Below are 19,149 nucleotides of genomic sequence, written 5' to 3' on the forward strand. Positions count from 1 at the left end.
TATCTCTGTAATGTATCTGAAATTCATACGGGTCAACTAAAGTTACCCTAAAAAAGAAAACTAGTATTTGTCTGGTGCTTTTTCCAGTAGCCAATCTATGTAACGGAGAAGTTCATTCGAAGGTAGAATTCACGTTAGCTACTCGTCACTATCCCAACAGGGAGTTGAACAGGAATAAGTGGCCTATGATGACTGTAATTGTAAATGTCAAGAGTTTTATGATGCATATACGAGCTTTGAAGGAACTTCAGCAATCACCTTTATGCAGTATGATAATAGAACCAAAAATGAATGATTTTAAATTCGCTAATTGCTACGGAGATGTTAGGCAGCAGGTAGTACATTAAATTTATAAAATATGCATTTTTCATTTATACAATTTTTAGCTTCAGTTAAATGCTCAACAAAAAACTATTGTGCTAGAAGCGGCCAATCTATGCACGGGAAATAGGCCGGGAATTTATTGCGTAAAGGGCCCACCGGGAACTGGAAAATCAACCGTAATAGTAAACATAATTTTGGAAATCTTATTCTCTTACTATAGGAATCCGAGAAGAGACGAGCTTAAGCAACCGATGATACTTTTATCAGCACCGTCTAATGCCGCGGTTGATAATTTGATTACGAAAATTGTTACCGCAAAACGTCTATTTCCAGGTAATTGCAATAAATTAAATATTGTTCGCTTTAAAATGATTCCCTCAAAAACAATGTCATGATGTAAGAAAAATTTTTGTGAAATCACGATAATTTTCATGTAATTTAAATTTGTTTTAGATATGCATCAGTTTGTAAAATTAGTAAGAATTGGTCCGGAATCGAGCATCAGCAAATCGGTTATCGGTTACAGTTTATCCAATCTAACAGAAAAACATCTTCCGCTGAAGAACATACATATACCAGAAATAAAGGTATGGGAAAAAGCTATTATAAAATATATTTTTAAAACTGTCAATATTTTGGTAGGCTTATAATGTGGTTTTTGAAAAGCATCACTTTTATGACTTATGTATATCTCAGTATCTTCGATATACATAAAATTAGGATATCTTAAGACTATATTGATAATAAAGTCTCTGGTGATTTTGGAAACTCTCACATTGCAAATAAAGACTAGCTAAGCTACTGAAAGCTACTGAAACAAACCCATAAAATAGACATAATTTTGAAAATGGCGTATAATATCCATAAAATAAGTTAAAACTCTAGAACATTAGAGATGATATGATATATATTTCACCTATCGTGAATTTTCCCAACAATTATTTTAGATGTTATAAACCAAGCAATTGAAACATGTACCGGGTGTCCAAATAAGAAAGGACGCCGGCTGTACTCGGAAACTATTCATCGCACAGCGCTGAAAAAAAAAAATTCTTAAGAAAAGTGGCCAAAAAAAATGGTTGGAAAATATTTACAAGCTCCTAAGACTGCCTCAAGAGGGCGTACTGCACAGTAATTTCAAATAATTCAAATTTCGTCTAAAATAGCAAGTATTAGGTACCGTTTTGAAAACATCAGAATAATCTTCATTAATTTTGCCTTAATTTGGCTAAAGAATTTTTTTCATATCTCCAATGAGAAGGGTGGGGGAAGATCATAAATAATGCAACTTTTTAATCGCCCTGTACTCAGATTCTTTATTAAAAGTAATTCAAGTGGGTATTCGTTTAAAAGGAAATTCAAAGCGCTTTCAAAATATGCACCTGTCAATGTCACTTTGTTTTCAGTGAAGTCGTCAGAGGGCGTTGTTTAACAGAGACTGGGTTTTTAGAGATTTTCTCTAGTTTTTAATTATTTAAAAAAAAATATCTTATCTGATTCATGGACAATAAAATTAGAAAATAAGAGCAAGATTTACTTTTATATGGTTGATTTTAGTGTGTCGCCAATAAATATTTATTCTGAAATTTCTGTTGACAATAATATGTATGTTAAAGTGTTTGTACATAAGTCAAAATTAACATTTAATGATTTAAATTGGATCTTACCTTTCGATTTAAAATTAAGTAGATGGTTCCAGCTGGAGAATTTACTAGTTAGGTATAAAGTTCCAATGACCGTAGAAAAAGCTGAGGATAACACATTTGAGTTTTTCATTGAAAAAAGTTTGCATTTTTTAAATGAGGCATCCAAAAAACTGGTTGCGATTTCTGATATTCAGTCAAATAGCTTTATGACTGACTATGACCCACAAGAGCAGACACAGGAGTGTAATAATTTAAACAATATTTTATCAATTTTAATTAATCAAGTTAAATTACTAATTTTAAAAAGGAAACGATACACCTCTGATACTATAATTATGGCATTTATGTTATATACACTTTCCCCAAGTGCATATAATTTAATGAGGGATTATTTTAATTTACCCACAAAAAGATATCTTCAATACCTTTCTTCTAGTTTAGATGTGGCCCCAAATAGTTACCCTAATCCGACTGAAAATGATAAAAGTACCAATGGGTATTTGAAATATTTATCTGACTTTTTAAAAGATCAAGAAAAAATTGTTGTTCTCTTAGTTGATGAGGTATATGTTACTAAAAGATTAGATTATAGAGGAAAAAATTTAATTGGTATCGCCTCTAATGACAGTTTATTGGCAACAACTATTTTGACCTTTATGATATGTTCTGCTTTTGAAAATTTTTGTGAAGTTGTTAAATTATTACCAGTACACAATATAAAAGGTTCTGAAATGATACCAGTCACCAAAAACGTAATTTCTTTAGTACAAAAATGTGGTTTTACTGTTTTAGATATAATAACAGACAACCATAGAATTAATCGGTCAATGTTTTCAAATTTAACAAATAATTTAACACATTTTCCGAACTCTGACATTCCCCAAAATAAAATATTTGTGAGCTATGATTTTGTTCATATATTTAAAAATATAATAAATAATTGGCGGAATTTAAAAAATGATAAGAATACTTTTGTATATCATATCATATCATCTCGTGTTGTAGGTCTGGTTTGGTAAACGATATCCTTTAGTCTGCCCCACAAATAAAAATGTAGGCAAGTCAGATCAGGAGATCGCGGGGGCCAAACTTCCTCGACCAAACCACCTATGAGGAAACCTTAAATTTAAAAAAATTCTCACATTTATCGCAAAATGCGCGGGACATCCATCGTGCTGTAAAAATATCCTTGCACGGGTTTGAATTGGGATGTCTACAAGCAGTACAGGCAAGTGATCTTGTAAAAAATCTAAATAGGTGTGTCCATTGAGGAGCTCTTCAAAAATGTATGGACCAATAATTCTTCCCCCTATTATCCCACATCGGACATTAACAGACCAACGACACTGATACTGCACTTCTCTCATCTAGTGGAGATCTGTGGGAGCCCAATAGTGCATATTGTGTAAATTTACACTTCCAACACTGGTGAAAGTTGCCTCGTCTGTCCATAGAATGTTTGAGACAAACTGGGGATCTTCTTCCATCATATTGCTAAACCAGTTACAATAATCAAGTCGTCTATCAAAATCGGTTCCTGTTAATTCCTGATGCAGCACCATATGATATGGATGCAACCTAAAATAACATTCAAATTAGGTAAAAAATAAAAATAATACATATTTTTTAATATTCGATTCTAGTAATAGTCAAATTTAATTATCAACTTTTTAACAAACCTGAGGTCTCTTAAAATGTTATGCACAGTTGATTTTTGACAGGGCGATTAAAAAGTTGCATTATTTATGATCTTCCTCCACCCTTCTCATTGGAGATATGAAAAAAATTCTTTAGCCAAATTAAGGCAAAGTTAATGAAGATTATTCTGATGTTTTCAAAATGGTATCTAATACAGGCTATTTTAGACGAAATTTGAATTTTTTGAAATTACTGTGCAGTTACGCCCTCTTGTGGTAGTCTTAGGAACTAGTAAATGTTCCAGCCATTTTTTTGGGCCACTTTTCTTAGGAATTTTTTTTTTCAGCGCTGTGCGTTAAATAGTTTCCGAGATACAGCCAGCGTCCTTTCTTATTTGGACACCCGGTATATAAAAAAATATCCAAGTTTATTAAAAATGATTTTCTTAATCGATAACCAATGAATCTTCTCAAAATCTGCTTAATTAAAACCATATCTACAATATTGGACATTAATGTTGAAACTTTTTTGTCTAAGAAATATTGCAAAATATAAAATTGAAAGCATAAGAATTGTGTAAAAATAAAGTACTGTGCGGATAAAATATTTGGTTTGTATTTTTAACCATCATAGCTGAAAAACGCTCTTTCAAATTTTGAAAAGCTTCAGTTAGTATATGGGAACAACCAAAATAGTCTATTGCAGTTTTCTCCGGACTACGTAATCAAAGATTGTGCGATTTTGTTCCTATTTTCTTCTATTTCAAAAATTACTCTTTGAACAGTATTGTTGAACTATTGGCTACTACTTCTCGCTCTTATTTTATAAAGCTAAAATTTTTGTGATTCATATTTCTACGCTAATAGAACAATTCAGTTTGGGTATAAAATTCGGATCAACACACCCATTTGCGACAAAAAAAGTATTCTTAATAAGATTTGATTTTTCTAACGTAGTTTATACCTTTAAATAGAAAACAGGAGGCTTTAGTGTAAAATTAAAATTAAACCAACTTATTTACTACAAAGAAGCATCATCCGCTTTTTGCTTTATGGTATTTTTTAGCTAGGTCAGGTATGTCAATTATTTGTTATTATTAGTTTCATTTTGCTATTAGAATACGAGGTCTGGCTATTAAATAACGAGACTGCGTGCCTAGACGGATGGGGAAAAAAACGAATAGTGCGTTGGGTATCTAGATATCTTGTCTATGCATGTACCAAAACACGTTTTCGTCACTATTATATTATTCGTGCAGTAGCGGTTTGAAACGAACGTGTTTTTTTCTCGTGCCGAAAACCATGTGTGACGAGAAAAACAAGATCAACGCATCAATCTTAAATTTCTCGTTAAATTGAAAAAAACTCCGACTGAGTGCTATAAATTGTTGCAAGAGGCCTATGGGGAAAATTTTCTCTCTCGTGCGCGTGTTTTTGTGTGGTGTAAGCGCTTTAGTGAGGGTCGAGAGAGCACTGAAGATGACCAGCGCTCAGGTCGCCCTGTCACTGTTTCAACTCCGGAAACAGTGACCGCACAACCAAATTGTGCGTGCAGATCGTCGAATGAGCACCCGGATGATTGCCGAGGCTGTAAACGCCGATAAAGAAAAATTTTACACGGGGAATTACACATGACAAAACTCTGTGCGAAGTTGGTGCCTAAAAACCTGACTCCTGACCAAAAGCTCTTGCGTCAACAGGTCTGCTCAGATTTCCTTGAAAGGTTAGAACAAGATCCCGGACTTTATAAATTTTTTAAAAACATTATTACTTGCGACGAAATATGGATTTTTCAATACGATGTTGAAACCAAGCGGCAATCGATGCATTGGAAGACGCCTGAATCGCCCAGAATAAAAAAAGCAAGGATGTCCAAATCAAAATTCAAGGCAATGTTGATCGTTTTTTTCGACATTAACGGTATCGTGATGACTGAATGGGTTCCAGAGGGTCAGACTGTCAACCAGACTTACTATTTGTCAGTTTTGGCAACACTGCGAGAACGAGTTCGTAAGAAACGACCCGAGTTGTGGAAAAACAACTCGTGGATTTTGCACCTGGACAACGCACCTGCCCATAACGCGCTATCTGTAAAGCAGTATTTATTTATATATTTATTTATTTATTAACGGGATGTCCCCCCCTTCTAACTAAATTACAAAATAAATTATATCCTAACCCTAAATGTATATAATTATTCTGCCATCAACAAATATATTATTAAGATATTGTATAATGAACTTAATCTATTAAATATCCAAATTTTCTATAAATCAATAATTTGACACCTTTTAAGTTTTGAAGGCTTTAAATCCACTAAGTTAAAAGCCTGTTTAAATCTATTTCCCAACATGTGGAGTCGATTAATTGGAGAAAATTTACCATAGTTTATATGGTGATATTCAATCAGAAAAAGAGACGTCTCTCTAAAAACTCTGCTATTGCATCTAAAGTTTATCCGCGATAACAATTCAGGGCAATCAATAGCATTATTAATCAACTTGTGAAGAAATATCATATCACACCTAGTTCGATAGTCCTCAAGAGAAGTCATATTTAGCCTTGACTTAAGTTCCAATAAAGACTCATCTCGTACATTCAATCGCCAGGCACAAGTCCTGAGAAATTAATTTTGGACCTTATCAAGACTGTTAATATGGTTAGCATAATAAGGGGTCCAGACTATGGAAGAATAAGACATGATACTACGAATAAGTCTAAGATATAAAACTCTGAAGGCAGCTACTGAAAAGTAAGTTTTTATTTGGCAGGTAAGCGCGCTTCAGTGCTCGAACACGCGCCGTATTCGCCAGATTTGGCCCCGTGCGACTATTTTTTGTTTCCGAAGATAAAATCTGCTTTGAGAGGGACCCGAGTCAATGGAAGCGGTAAAGCAAAAAACGACAGAGCTCCTAAAGGCCCTCACCAAAGAAAACTTCCAGCACTGCTTCGATCAATGGAAAAAACGTATGGAAAGATGTGTGGCGAGGGGAGGGGAGTATATTGAAGGGGAGCATTCGAATGTATGATGATTTTTATAATAAAACCCTTTTTCGTAACCAGTCTCGTTATTTAATAGCCAGACCTCGTATTGTGAACTTTGATCCAATCTTTACGTCTGCTTGCATTAATTATTAGAAAACTTCAATTTTCGTGAATGGAGTAAATACATTAATGCAGAATATACTAATATGATATTGGTATTGACAAGGAAATGGACGAGAATATGCCAGAGTTGCTCAGAAAGGTTTCCAAATCGTCGTATACCGAGCGGCCTGCCGCTGTTTCTATTGAAAGAATGGCCAATTTACTTTTTCTTAAGCCATTGATAACGGAAGACATCGTTTTGGGCTTCCGAAGTCAAAGTAGATATTTTAGAACGCACTTAGTTAAAGATACCAGTTCAAGATTATTTTACCTAATAAACGTAAAATGCGCCTGGCTTTTAGTCGTATTAGTCTTATACAGAGAGAAAAAACTCTCAACCTATGTACAAGCGTACCAATGAAACAAGTTTTACAAGAAGAGGTATTACGAATTTTCATAATGGAACATGTTTATTCATGGCAAAGGTAATGGTTGGTCATGTCAAAGATTAACCGGTGTAATTTATATGCAGCATGTATAAAATACGTTAACAGCTTCGGAGAGATAATTATATGCACGATGGAGCTCCACCACATTTTTAATTAAATGTTAGAAACTTTTTGCATTAGCCCCACCCAAATCAATACATTGGTAGAGCTATTGATAAATCTACTGCCCGTAAATTAGCCACCACGATATCCGAACCTAAATCTAGCGGATTATTTCTTTCTTTAGCACAGATTTGCAGAATATTCTGCAAATCTGTGTCTTTAGTATAATACATACAAATTTCAAATGTTAAGGACTTTTAACTCTTTATACAATAACAATGTAGAGTATCTACGAGGTTTTTTAGATTAAATTTTTAAAATACTATTTTGACAAATTGATAGAAATTTCAGATTTGCATCACGCCTCCCCAAACAACAATCCCCAATCTTAAGATTAATTCAATTAATGAATTTGACAATATAAGCATACATTTTTTGTTAAATATATGTCTGAGCTGAATAAATTTGTAAAATAACTTTCTAATTTTGGAGGTTAGATTCCATTTTAAATTTTTATCTATAATTATACCCAAATATTTTATTTTATTGACTAGTAATTTTGACACAGATACAGTTTTTGTTTTTACTACAAGTTGACGCATGGAGTATTAAAAATTTATCTTTTGGTTGATCTCCATCTGTGGGTAAAAAAGCAATAAAATTAGTTTTTTCAAAATTTCCAACCCTAACTCTGCCCGATCATATACTTCATTGCAGTTGTTAGTTGAAAATAACAGAGCTGTGTCATCAGCATGTAAAACCACATTGGAATTTTTTAATATGTTACCAATTTCATTTATATAAGCCAGAAAAAGTATAGGGCCTAACAACATCCTTTGGCTAAGATATTTATGGTTTATTTTTTTTATTGAGAATATAATGCTTATTTTTCTTCGTCTTTCTTATCCACTATCAGAGCTTTTTTCTCTTAATTAACAGGCGAATGTGTTCTTCGCTTTAAAAAACCTGTTATTCACCCTTTTAATTTTTGTTTGATTTTTCCTCGGTTAAAATGGCATTCACCGCAGCACCGTAATCGTGTATGGTAAAAAATTCGGCGATTTAACACGGTTAGGGGAATCGAGTCTTATTAGAAGTACCTTCTTAGTAGCAAATAAGTTGGTTATGAGCGAAGTTGGAAACAAAACGCTTTTGTTTTATTGACGTAGAAATCTGAAAACAAGATGAACTGATATTAATCATAATTAAAGTTTTTTTCTGCATCATAAAGGTATGCTCAGTACTATTACTAAATGCTACATACTAAATTTTGGCAAAATCTTGCTTGCTTATATGTATATTTATTTCCAACAATCCCGATATGTTCATATATGTAACTAATCGTTGGGATATTCTTACTTAAGAAAAGGTCCTTAAAGGGCCCCACTCACCTCGTTCTTTTCTGTCGTTTTTAACCGATGGTTAAAAATGTCATAAAAATGAGGTGTATGGACGAGAACGTCGTTTTTCCTCGTCGTTCCAAAATTTCAGGCAAGGATTGATTTTTTTCGGTTATCGTGCTAACCGTTCGGGTAAACACGAGGTGTGTGGCGTCAACAGTTTGATTGGTCAGGCATATTTCAGCGACAGTGACGTTCTGTTCAACCTGTCTTTTCTTGTTTATTTTTGATTATTGGCTTATATTGATTTAGCTAGACTTGTTTTGTTTTATGGTTTAAAAACATGTCCGATATACGACAGTGGAACAGAGACTTTGTACTAGAGTTTATAGAACTTTATCGGTCATTTCCTTGAGTGTGGAAAGTTAAATCGGCAGAATACCATGATCGAATAAAAAAAAAGGCTTATGAAGCATTGCTAATGAAATACAAAGAAGTGGATGCTGAAGCAACAGTAAAATCAGTAAAACAAAAAATTGATTCCTTGCGGGGCGCGTTTCGAAAGGAATTAAAAAAGGTAAAAGACTCTTTGAAATCTGGTGCTGGCTCAGAGGATACATACAAACCACACCTTTGGTACTACGATAACTTGATATTTTTGACTGATTACGAGACGACTAGAAGAGGTGTTGGAAATATAGAAGACGAAGATGCACATGAAAGTAATTCTGAGGTATGTATATGTATCATATATCTATAAAACTTATTATTATTATTAGGAGTTTCATAGATATTAGGTATATGATTATGATATGTATGTACAGGGTGTTTTTTTATAAATTGACTCCCCCTTTAACTTTTTTGTTTCACACTGTAGACAAAAACGTTAAATACAAACATGTACCTAATGGTTTTAAATCAATTTTTAAAACCACATTGATTTTGTCTATAGGGTGCTTTGGAAAGGCCTGGCGTGGTCCTACTGTCTTATTTCAAAAATTCAAATGGAGACCCCAATTTTTTATTGGAATTTTGTTTTCTCCTGTAAATTTTGAATATTTGTTATATAGCACACCCCATACCTAAACTGGACATATAAAAAGATATGGGCTTCTATAAACCCCGTGTAACACTGTACCCTCCCTGACCCTACAGATCGCTGCGCCGGGTGATAAAAATACATTATTAGTTTTAGCAGTTCTTATAAATTTATTGTTGTAAACGTATACTTACAAGTTTTACATAACTGTGCCAGCTTATTAAGTATAATAGTTATGCTGCTCCAATACAAATAGAAATAATAACATTTTAAACAAACTTGTCTTGCCAAGGGACCCTCCCCTCATCACAAAAATACTCCATGAAATGTTCGCGCACTTCTTTGGCAGAAGTCGTAGCATTTTTATTCTGGCCACGCTGTAAGTCCACAAAAATGACAAAACCAAGTAGAATTTGACCACGTTCCAAATCTTCATTATCAAGACATTCAGGCGGGCTGTACCTAGTAGCAGTATTCCTTCGTAAAAAGTTATGCAACGCACAGCATGCCAATACCACTTTTTCAATACTTTCCAGCTTCACGTTTATTTCTGTGTGAAAAATCCTGAAACGGGCTGCTAGGATCCCAAACGCATTTTCGACAATTCGTCGACATCTGGATAAACGGTAGTTAAAGATTCTGCGGTCGCTATTAAGTTGTTTTTGGGCAAATGGCTTTAAAAAATCGTCTCTAAGCGCAAAAGCTTCATCGCTAACAAATACATAGGCAAGCGGACGTTCTGAATATTTGCTTTTAGATGGAGCAGGTATTTTTAGCTCATGGTTTACCAGTTTGTCATAAAACCGTGTATTTTCCAGAACTCCTCCGTCGGATACTCTACCATTAGTGCCAAAATGACACATAACAAATTCATAATTGGCATTGACCATTGCTAACAACACTAGACTATGACTACCTTTATAATTATAAATGTAGGACCCGCTGTTAGGCGGTGGAGCTATCCGAACATGTTTACCGTCCATGGCGCCTAAACAGTTGGGAAAGTTCCATCTTTCATCGAAATCCTTAGATATCGAAACTGCAAAAAAAGAAACAGCCTGTTTAAAATTAAATTTTAAGATGAAAATGGAGAAATTATAAATTTTATCATAAGCCAAGTTTTGCCATAAACGTTTCTCATACACATTGTAATGTAAAGTGGTAGTAAATTTATTGAACTCCAAAGTTGATATTTAATGTACTTAACTCAATTATACCATTATTTTTCTATTATGTAGATTGAAACAGTTACAGAGGCACAATCTCCAGCCGAAATACTTGAAGACGAGGTCAGTGACACAGCACTACCCCAAATATATAGAAGTAGGTTGTCAAGTTTGGCCTCAACTTCTAGTAGAGATGCCCAGACATCATCATCATGATTTCGATCTAAATTATCTAAAAGATCTAGGGCGGATGATATTTTAAGTAAAGTGGACAAACGTTTAGATCAAAGCGATGACCAATTTGACATTATCGGTAATATTTTTTACATTTATTTTCAGTAGGTTCCCTACTTTATGCTTTTTTTATATTTATAGGTAAAAACATTGCCCACAAACTAAGAAAATTACCGTCAGAAGTAGCCCTGGTTACCGAGAAAATGATAAACGACATAGTTTTTGAAAGTCAAATGGGCAACGTCGATAAATATTCGAAAATTAATATATACAGTACTATATATAGTATAGTTAGAAAAGTTTATAAAGAACCGGTGACATCAACAGGCGGCAAAATCCGCGCATCTCGTTATTTTATCGATCGGGTCAGATGACTATGAAGACAGTGAAGGCGGCACACTTGTTGAAATTATTAATATTTATTTGTAATAGAGTTTAAATAGCCCTAGATTTTTAGTAGGTATAGCTAGCGATGTTATAAGTGCGTTTGATTTAGTTGAAATACGAACTAAGAATGCATATATTTGAATTTAATTGCTCCAAGATTCGTTTAAAAAAAATGTAGATAAATTAAAATTATATTTTTTAGCATTGTGATGTGCCCATAAAAAATCTAATAAAAAATAGTTTTACTTACAGGAGGATGCAGTTCTCTAATTATTTTTAAAACAGGACTTCAAATAGGTAGCTGAAAATTATTCTTTATTCGCATTTTTTTTTAAGGATTAGATATTTTAAACGACTTGTGTAAAGAAACAAATTGGTATAAGCTTAAAATTTTATTTCATTATTTTACATATTATATATTTTTATTCACTATCAGATAGTGTATTACAACCTAAATCAGATTCATCCGATGAAGACTATTGTTTGTCTACTTTCTTAGGTGACATCTAAAAAAAAATTAGAAAGTAAAAAAATTAATATATACATGCACACTCTAGGCTGTACATATATACCTACAAGTTAAATACCTATTATTTTGTCACTTAAAATCAAAGTATATTTTAAATAATATAATTTTTAACAATAATTAATTTTCATTAATTTTTTTAAATTATTGGACAGGTGAATATTTTAAACCAATTTTACTTACCTTTTACAATAAAAATCGGATAGTCTAACTAAAAAAACTATAGTCTAATTCACTATTAAACTTTAAAAAAAAACACACAACAGATTTTAAATGCCTTATAAGACGATTAACTCACCCGTACGAGACGACACTGTGTAGGCCTTCAGGCTACGTCATAGGCTTTAAATCCCCGGCAGGTACAAAGAAACGAAGTACGGCGGCTGCTTTGTTCTTGCGGTTTTTTTAATAAGAAGCGAGAGAAAATATATTGCGGTCGTTTTTTCTCTCTGCCACCGGATTTTCTATCGATTTTGTGTTGAAAAATGGGTTTGTGCGCTTATTGAGCAGCCGGTTCTTTATAAACTTTTCTACCTATAGACAATATCCGTCTCAACAAAACAATAACTTTCCGGTCCCTACGCATCCTAACATACCACCGTCCCAACATCCAAATCTAACACAAATTGAGGTTATGTCACAAAACTCTCCACGTTTACAGCCCAATACGGGAAATGACTCAACGGAATTTCATTTAGGCGACTATATTACATTAAATAATGGATGGCAATAAAATTATTGAAATAAGTACCTACCTTTTTTTTTGTTTATCCTTACCTTTATATATTCATCTTTCAGTACAGTATACAGGGTGTCCAAGATAAGGATCCTAAGCATGGGCATCTCGGTACCTCTTGGAGATACAGCTTCGGTTAAATTAGGAAAAAGTTGTGCACTTTGAAGCGTATTTACATGCCGTTGAGAAACTTTCCATGGCCTGATGAGATATTTGGAAAAAACGGAAATTTGCCAATATCGATTTTATTTTTTCCTGGCTTTATTTTAAAAGATATCAAAAAACTATTGACACTTTCTCATTGACTTTTGATGTAGTACGTGATGGCGCTTTTAAATTTTATATCCGACGTTTCGTTTTCGAGAAACCATCATCAACTTTATTTTTTTTAATGGCGCGAAAAGAAAGAATCGGGAAAAAAATGGAATCAGATACACCCTGTATCTGATTCCATTTTTTATTACAAATTCAATGATGTATCACATGTCACATTTTTTTTGTTAGTTGAAAGGAAAAATGCAAATTTTCTGTTTTTTTAGCATATTTTTTAAGTAAGCTTTGGAAACAAATGCTTTGACGTATGTAAATACCTGTTACCGAGTCTGTCACATTTTTCTTAATATCTATTTAGAGAGTGATGAAGCTAAATGAAGCATTGATTTGCATTGTACATTGTACTACTTATAAATAAAAAAATGTAACGAGTAATAGACAAATGTTTTATGATTTTTCTAACGATATGCAACAAATAATGAATACATTTTAAAAATAACGAAAAAGGTTTTCGTTATTTTCTAGACATAATTATGATCTTCTTACAGTAGCAGTTAAACCATCACGCAATATCTCTGGCGTAATACTTTGAAAAGCGGCCGTCACACATTCTCGTAACTCCTGCTCAGTTCCAAAAGAATGTTGATAGACTCGGTTTTTAATAAATCCCCAAAGGAAGAAGTCCAAAGGGGTTAAGTCCGGGGATCGCGCTGGCCAAGACACTTCACTGGAGGTTCCAATCCACTTTTCAGGAAAACGCTGCGAAAGGTACTGTCGAACTTGCCCAGAATTATGTGCAGGAGCCCCGTCTTGTTGAAACCAACAGCTATTGACTTGTGCCAGACGTAAATCATCTAAGCAGTCTTCTAAATCATTTTGTAATAAATTAAGATATCGTTCTGCTGGTAATGAATTATGGTAAATAACTGGACCTAGTATTTTGGTTCCTAAAATTCCACACCACATATTAAACCCAAAACGTTGTTGATGTCTGGATATTTTCTTAACACGCGGATTTTGTTGGACCCAGTAATGACTATTGCGGCGGTTAAAGATACCATTATTAGTGACCATACTTTCGTTGGACCATATTATTTTTGATGGAAAATTTAAATCCTCTTCACAGGCACGTGTATACCACTCACAAAAATGCCGACGTCGTTCGAAATCCCCAGGTTTAAGTCCTTGGCAAATTCTAAATTTGTAGGGGTGATATCTATTTTTACGTAAAATAAACTGAGCTGTAGATTTGGCCACTCCTACATTTTTTTCAATTTGCCTGGTTGATATCTTGGGGTTTTCAATAACTGCTTGTAAAACATTATTTTGAGTTTCTTCAAGAGATTCCTTTTTTCGAGATAAAACAGGCTTTTTAAACGAACCATATTCTTTTAAATTTCGAGCCAACTCTAAGAAAATGGATTTACATGGTTGCTTTCTATCTGGAAATTTATTAAGATACATTGCTGCTGTATTTACAGTATTTTTGTAGCACAAAATGTAGCACGACAGCATGTTAAACTTCTCTTCATGACTATAATGACCACCAGGCATATTTGAAGATAATAACACAATTTTAGCAATAATAACGACAATAGTAAATAATAATAACAATAATTACTCAACAAACAACACCTCGACAATCACGGTAACAACAACGGCAATTAATATTTAATAAAAAATATGTGACAGGGTAAAAGATATTTACGTCAAAGTGTCAAAGCATTTGTTTCCAAAGCCTACTTAATAATATGTTTAAAAAAAAAGAAAAATTGTATTTTTCCTTTTAACTAACAAAAAAAATGTGACATGTGATACATCGTTTAATTTGTACTAAAAAATTGAATCAGATACAGGGTGTACTTTCTTTTCGCGCCATATAAAAAAATAAAGTTGATGGTGGTTTCTCGGAAACGAAACGTCGGATATAAAATTTAAAAGCGCCATCACGTACTACGTCAAAAGTGTCAATGAGAAAGTGTCAATAGTTTTTTGATATCTTTTAAAATAAAGCCAGGAAAAAATAAAATCGATATTGGTAAATTTCCGTTTTTTCCAAATATCTCAGCAGGCCATGGAAATTTTTGAAGTTTCTCAACGGCATGTAAATACGCTTCAAAGTGCACAACTTTTTCCTAATTTAACCGAAGCTGTATCTCCAACAGGTACCGAGATCCCCATGCTTAGGGTTCTTATCTTGGACACCCTGTATAAGGCTTGGCATGTTTTGGGAATTACGCGTCCTAGTGCCTGCGGTGAAATAATAACTGAAAACTTTAAGTCTTCATAGCTGCGGCCAGTGGCCAGAAAACGCAGAGTAGCTGTTAGGCGTTCGTGAGGACTAATGCATTGACGTAAATGGGTATTTTGTCTCTCAATTAACGGTGTTACTAGTCTTAACAGTTTTCCATACGTATTCTCGTCCATCCTCAAGTAATTGTGCCAATCACCAGGCTCCAATCTTAGCTCTTCCAATAAATGTGTATGTGATAGCGTACTGCGTTTAAGCAACCAGTCTTTAGCCCATTTTCTTCGAGATTTTCTTTTTTCGCAAGTTTTTTCGACTGCCGCCAATGCTAATAGGCATGTACGGTCCATCGTGATAAACTGACGCGAAATCAAACTGTTGTGAGTGGACTTATCAGGCAACGTTCCTTCTTTTAACGTTTTTCACCGTCGGTTAAAAACGACAGAGAAAAACGAGGTGAGTGGGGCCCTTAAGAATTAAAAAAAAAATTAAATCAATTTTCTTATTAGGCTGAGCTGTTTATCTTTGACTAATCATAAATTGCTTTTAGGATTAATTTCAAAATCTCAATTAACGTTGAAACAGTTTTGTTTCTTCCTTGTTCTAAAGTTATTGAAAAAAAAGTACAAATTTGAAAAAGTACAAATATTTTAAATTCTATTTCATACTATTTTTAACTGAAGTTTTTTACTAAATATTTTTTTAAATGTAAAGGTTTATTCGTCATACATCCTAAATGATCTTTTTGGATGACCTAAAATATTAATAAATCGATTTTGTAGGCTGCAGCAGATAATAACAATAGGGTACTGGAAACGATAAAGAAATATTTTGGAGAGAATTATAGTCAGGAACTGAAAGCTTGTGAAACATTAGTTATTAAGAAATGTAACATTATCTGCACTACTTTAAATAGTTGTATAAATGGTAGGCTCATAGATTGTGTTAACAAGTGAGTTACTACTACACTAAAAGCAGTTATACTTTACATTTAAGTAAATATTTCTAGAGGAATTATAGAATTCACTTGCTGTATAATCGATGAGGCCACACAGTGTCATGAACCAGAATCTCTTCTTCCTACTATTTTGGGAATCGACAAATTTGTATTAGTGGGAGATCCTCAGCAGCTAAATGCTACAATTATGAGTAATGTAAATAAATATTTGAATATATTTTTTTATTAGCAGGAAATACTGACAGTGATTTAACAAGAAATTTCTCTTTTAGGATGCTGTTAAATTAGGTTTCCAGAATAGTCTATTTTCACGTTTGGCGAATAATTTCGAAAGCGATCCAAGATCGCCTATAAAATTACTTACCGATCAGTACAGGATGCATCCAGAAATATGCGCTTATCCCAATAAACATTTTTATAACTCAAAATTAAGGTCAGTATAATAAATACATACAAGCTTTTTTGATAAAATAATCAAGTTTTAAATAAAATAATAACCTAAATATTTACATTACTTTATATCTTTCACTGGTAGGAACATAAAACTTTTTTATTTCCTAATATTTTTTTTAGATCTTTTCCTAATCCACCAAATAAATTGCCCGCAGAAATCCGACCATATTTGGTATTTAATTGTGAAAAGATATCTTGTTCTTCTAACGACTACACTAACATGGATGAGGTTATTTTAATAAAAAAGTTGCTCAGCACGATTTTTAGTGTGGTGGATAAAAATGTTAATTATAGTATCGGCATTATTACACCATATAATGCGCAAAAAGATCTGGTGCAGAGGAACATATTAGATTTAATGTAAGTAAAAACTGTAACGTTAATTGAACCATTTTTTTAATGTTAAATTGTAATTATTATCAGTAACGGCTTCTTCATCAAATCAGTAAATCAATGACCCCCGCCCCCACAAAAAAAACATTATTTATTTTAAAGAGAATTTATAGCACTAGAAACAAACTTAAAATGAAGACGATGCCGGAAGTTGGAATTTTTAGAGAAAAATCAAGACGAGATTCTCTATCTCATTTGGGAATATTGCTCAATAGAGTTTACAGTAGCAAGCACATCCTAATATCACCAGGCAGTCTTGAACGCACTTTCGAAACGCAGAAGCTGATAAAGAACTAGCTTCTATAATTTCAGTCTAAAGAAGCTGAGTAACAACGTAAAACTTGTGTGGATACCAAAACACTGCAGTCTACTATGAAATGAGGAAGCAGCTGAACTTGCTAGAAAAAGATATTGAGGGTACCAAAGAGACGAGACAGTACCACAGGCACAGAATTAGGATTGGCAAATGACCCAGGATGTTAAGAAATAATACCAAATCATCTGGAAGGAAATGCGAGAGTTGAAAAAGTTGATCAAGGCGTTTAAATATTTTTTCATAGACCAAGAAAGCGCCAGACTTTCTAACTTCCAGAAGGAACGAACCAAGAACATACGGCATAGTAATTAAGGGATACCTTAATCGAATTGGGCTATAGAACAGAGATTTGAACTGGCGTCTTTACAAAAAGAAACCAGAAAATGTCCGACACATAACGAAGCGAAGCGAAAGCAGCGAAGTGTTAAGGAGGGCGCCCACTGAATCGGATCAGCTCGGTCGGTTCGGCACGTTCGGTCCGTTCAGTCGGTCACTAGCGCGAGACGGGTGCATTCGACACAATCGTCATTCGACATAATGGACATTCGACACAATACCCGCGAAATATTTTAAACGTTCGAGTATGATCGGTTGGGTCTTTTACACGTCAGCCAATTTTTATTCAAAATAGAAGTAGTTTTGTCATCTAACACAAAATAGGGTTAGGTATAGGTATATTATTTTGTTTACATTCGAGTCGTGCTTACAATAATTAGTTTATATTTATCGATAGTTTGCCAAAAGTTATTAATTTGTGAGTTGTGAGTTCTTCAGTATATTTGAAGCTTTAAGATATAACTACAAAGGACCTGGGATGATACTTCCTGATACTGATTAAGAAACACTATAACTAACTTTGTGTAATTTACTACTTGGCCTCCTATACTGTGATTCTTTTTCTTAGAACATTAAATACCTGCATTATACTTATTGCAAAGTGAAGAGGAATTTGACGCCAAAAAAACGTACCATCACTTGGGAAAGTGCAAGTTTTTTTGTGTAAAATTGTGGCCAACAAAGTTTCATTTGACTTGCATAGGTGTGGTGATAGTGTTTATATTTACTACTTTTGACTAATAAACTTAAAAAAAGTGCAATTTAGGATAATATGCTGGAGAAACTGGATGATTTTGATGAAGTCATATGCCTCCGAGGATATTTGGATTATAAACTATAGTGTGTCAGCTTAAATATAACATACTGAATAACCAAAAGGACTGTAATAGACTATACAGTTTTTAATTTACTTATACACACACTTATTGCTATCAAGTAATTTGTGACTAACATTATTCCTGAATTGGTGTCGTAAAAAAGTGCAATGAGTTATTAGTTAATAATATTTATAAGTAGGAAAAGAAACAGGTTCTTAGAGAATATCATATATTACAGCCGTATTTAGATTGAGCCAAGTTTTCATTCATATTGTTGAGTTTTGTCAGGGCTGGAATGTATACAAATTACGGTAACAGTTTACTATCTTATCGACTACCCATTTTCAAGATTAAAAAAAAAAGACAGGATAGTGAATGTCGTATTCATCATAATTTCATTGTCGGAGACCAAAAATTTCGTTTTTTCAATTTTATTTTTTTTTAAATCGTTTAAAAAAAAAGTGACTATATTAAATAATTACTCCTGGTGTAACAGTTTACTATCCTATCGAACGCCGTTTTTCTATACGAATTTAAAAAATTAACGTTACAAAAGTTAATGTATGTCGTATTTATTATAAATTCGTTGTCGGAGACTCAATAATTTCATTTGAAAAAAGAAAATAAAAAATATTAAAATTTTACCCCTGTTCGTTTCTTTTTTGCGTAATCAGTAAATGA

At 33.3% G+C, this 19,149-nt stretch overlaps 1 protein-coding gene and 1 long non-coding RNA gene across 4 annotated transcripts in view; both read left to right on the top strand.

Moving 5' to 3' along the window:
- LOC126738062 (uncharacterized) overlaps positions 1–19,149 on the top strand; it is a 52,769-nt gene that overhangs the window by 22,543 nt on the left and 11,077 nt on the right. For 2 of the 3 annotated variants that reach the window (XM_050443257.1, XM_050443333.1), the window contains exons 9-15: positions 88–335; positions 387–657; positions 778–911; positions 15,977–16,146; positions 16,204–16,348; positions 16,425–16,585; positions 16,726–16,965. In XM_050443257.1, coding sequence (XP_050299214.1) covers positions 88–335; positions 387–657; positions 778–911; positions 15,977–16,146; positions 16,204–16,348; positions 16,425–16,585; positions 16,726–16,965 — 1,369 coding nt within the window. The remainder of the gene's footprint in view (positions 1–87; positions 336–386; positions 658–777; positions 912–15,976; positions 16,147–16,203; positions 16,349–16,424; positions 16,586–16,725; positions 16,966–19,149) is intronic. The other variant, XM_050443408.1, reaches the window with a different exon arrangement.
- On the top strand, positions 8,403–11,706 carry LOC126739929 (uncharacterized). Its single transcript, XR_007661747.1, has 3 exons — positions 8,403–9,318; positions 10,863–11,103; positions 11,166–11,706. It is a non-coding gene; the product is annotated as an uncharacterized LOC126739929 (long non-coding RNA).

This window comes from Anthonomus grandis, chromosome 1, assembly GCF_022605725.1.
Source record: "Anthonomus grandis grandis chromosome 1, icAntGran1.3, whole genome shotgun sequence".
NCBI classification, from domain to species: Eukaryota; Metazoa; Arthropoda; class Insecta; order Coleoptera; family Curculionidae; genus Anthonomus; species Anthonomus grandis.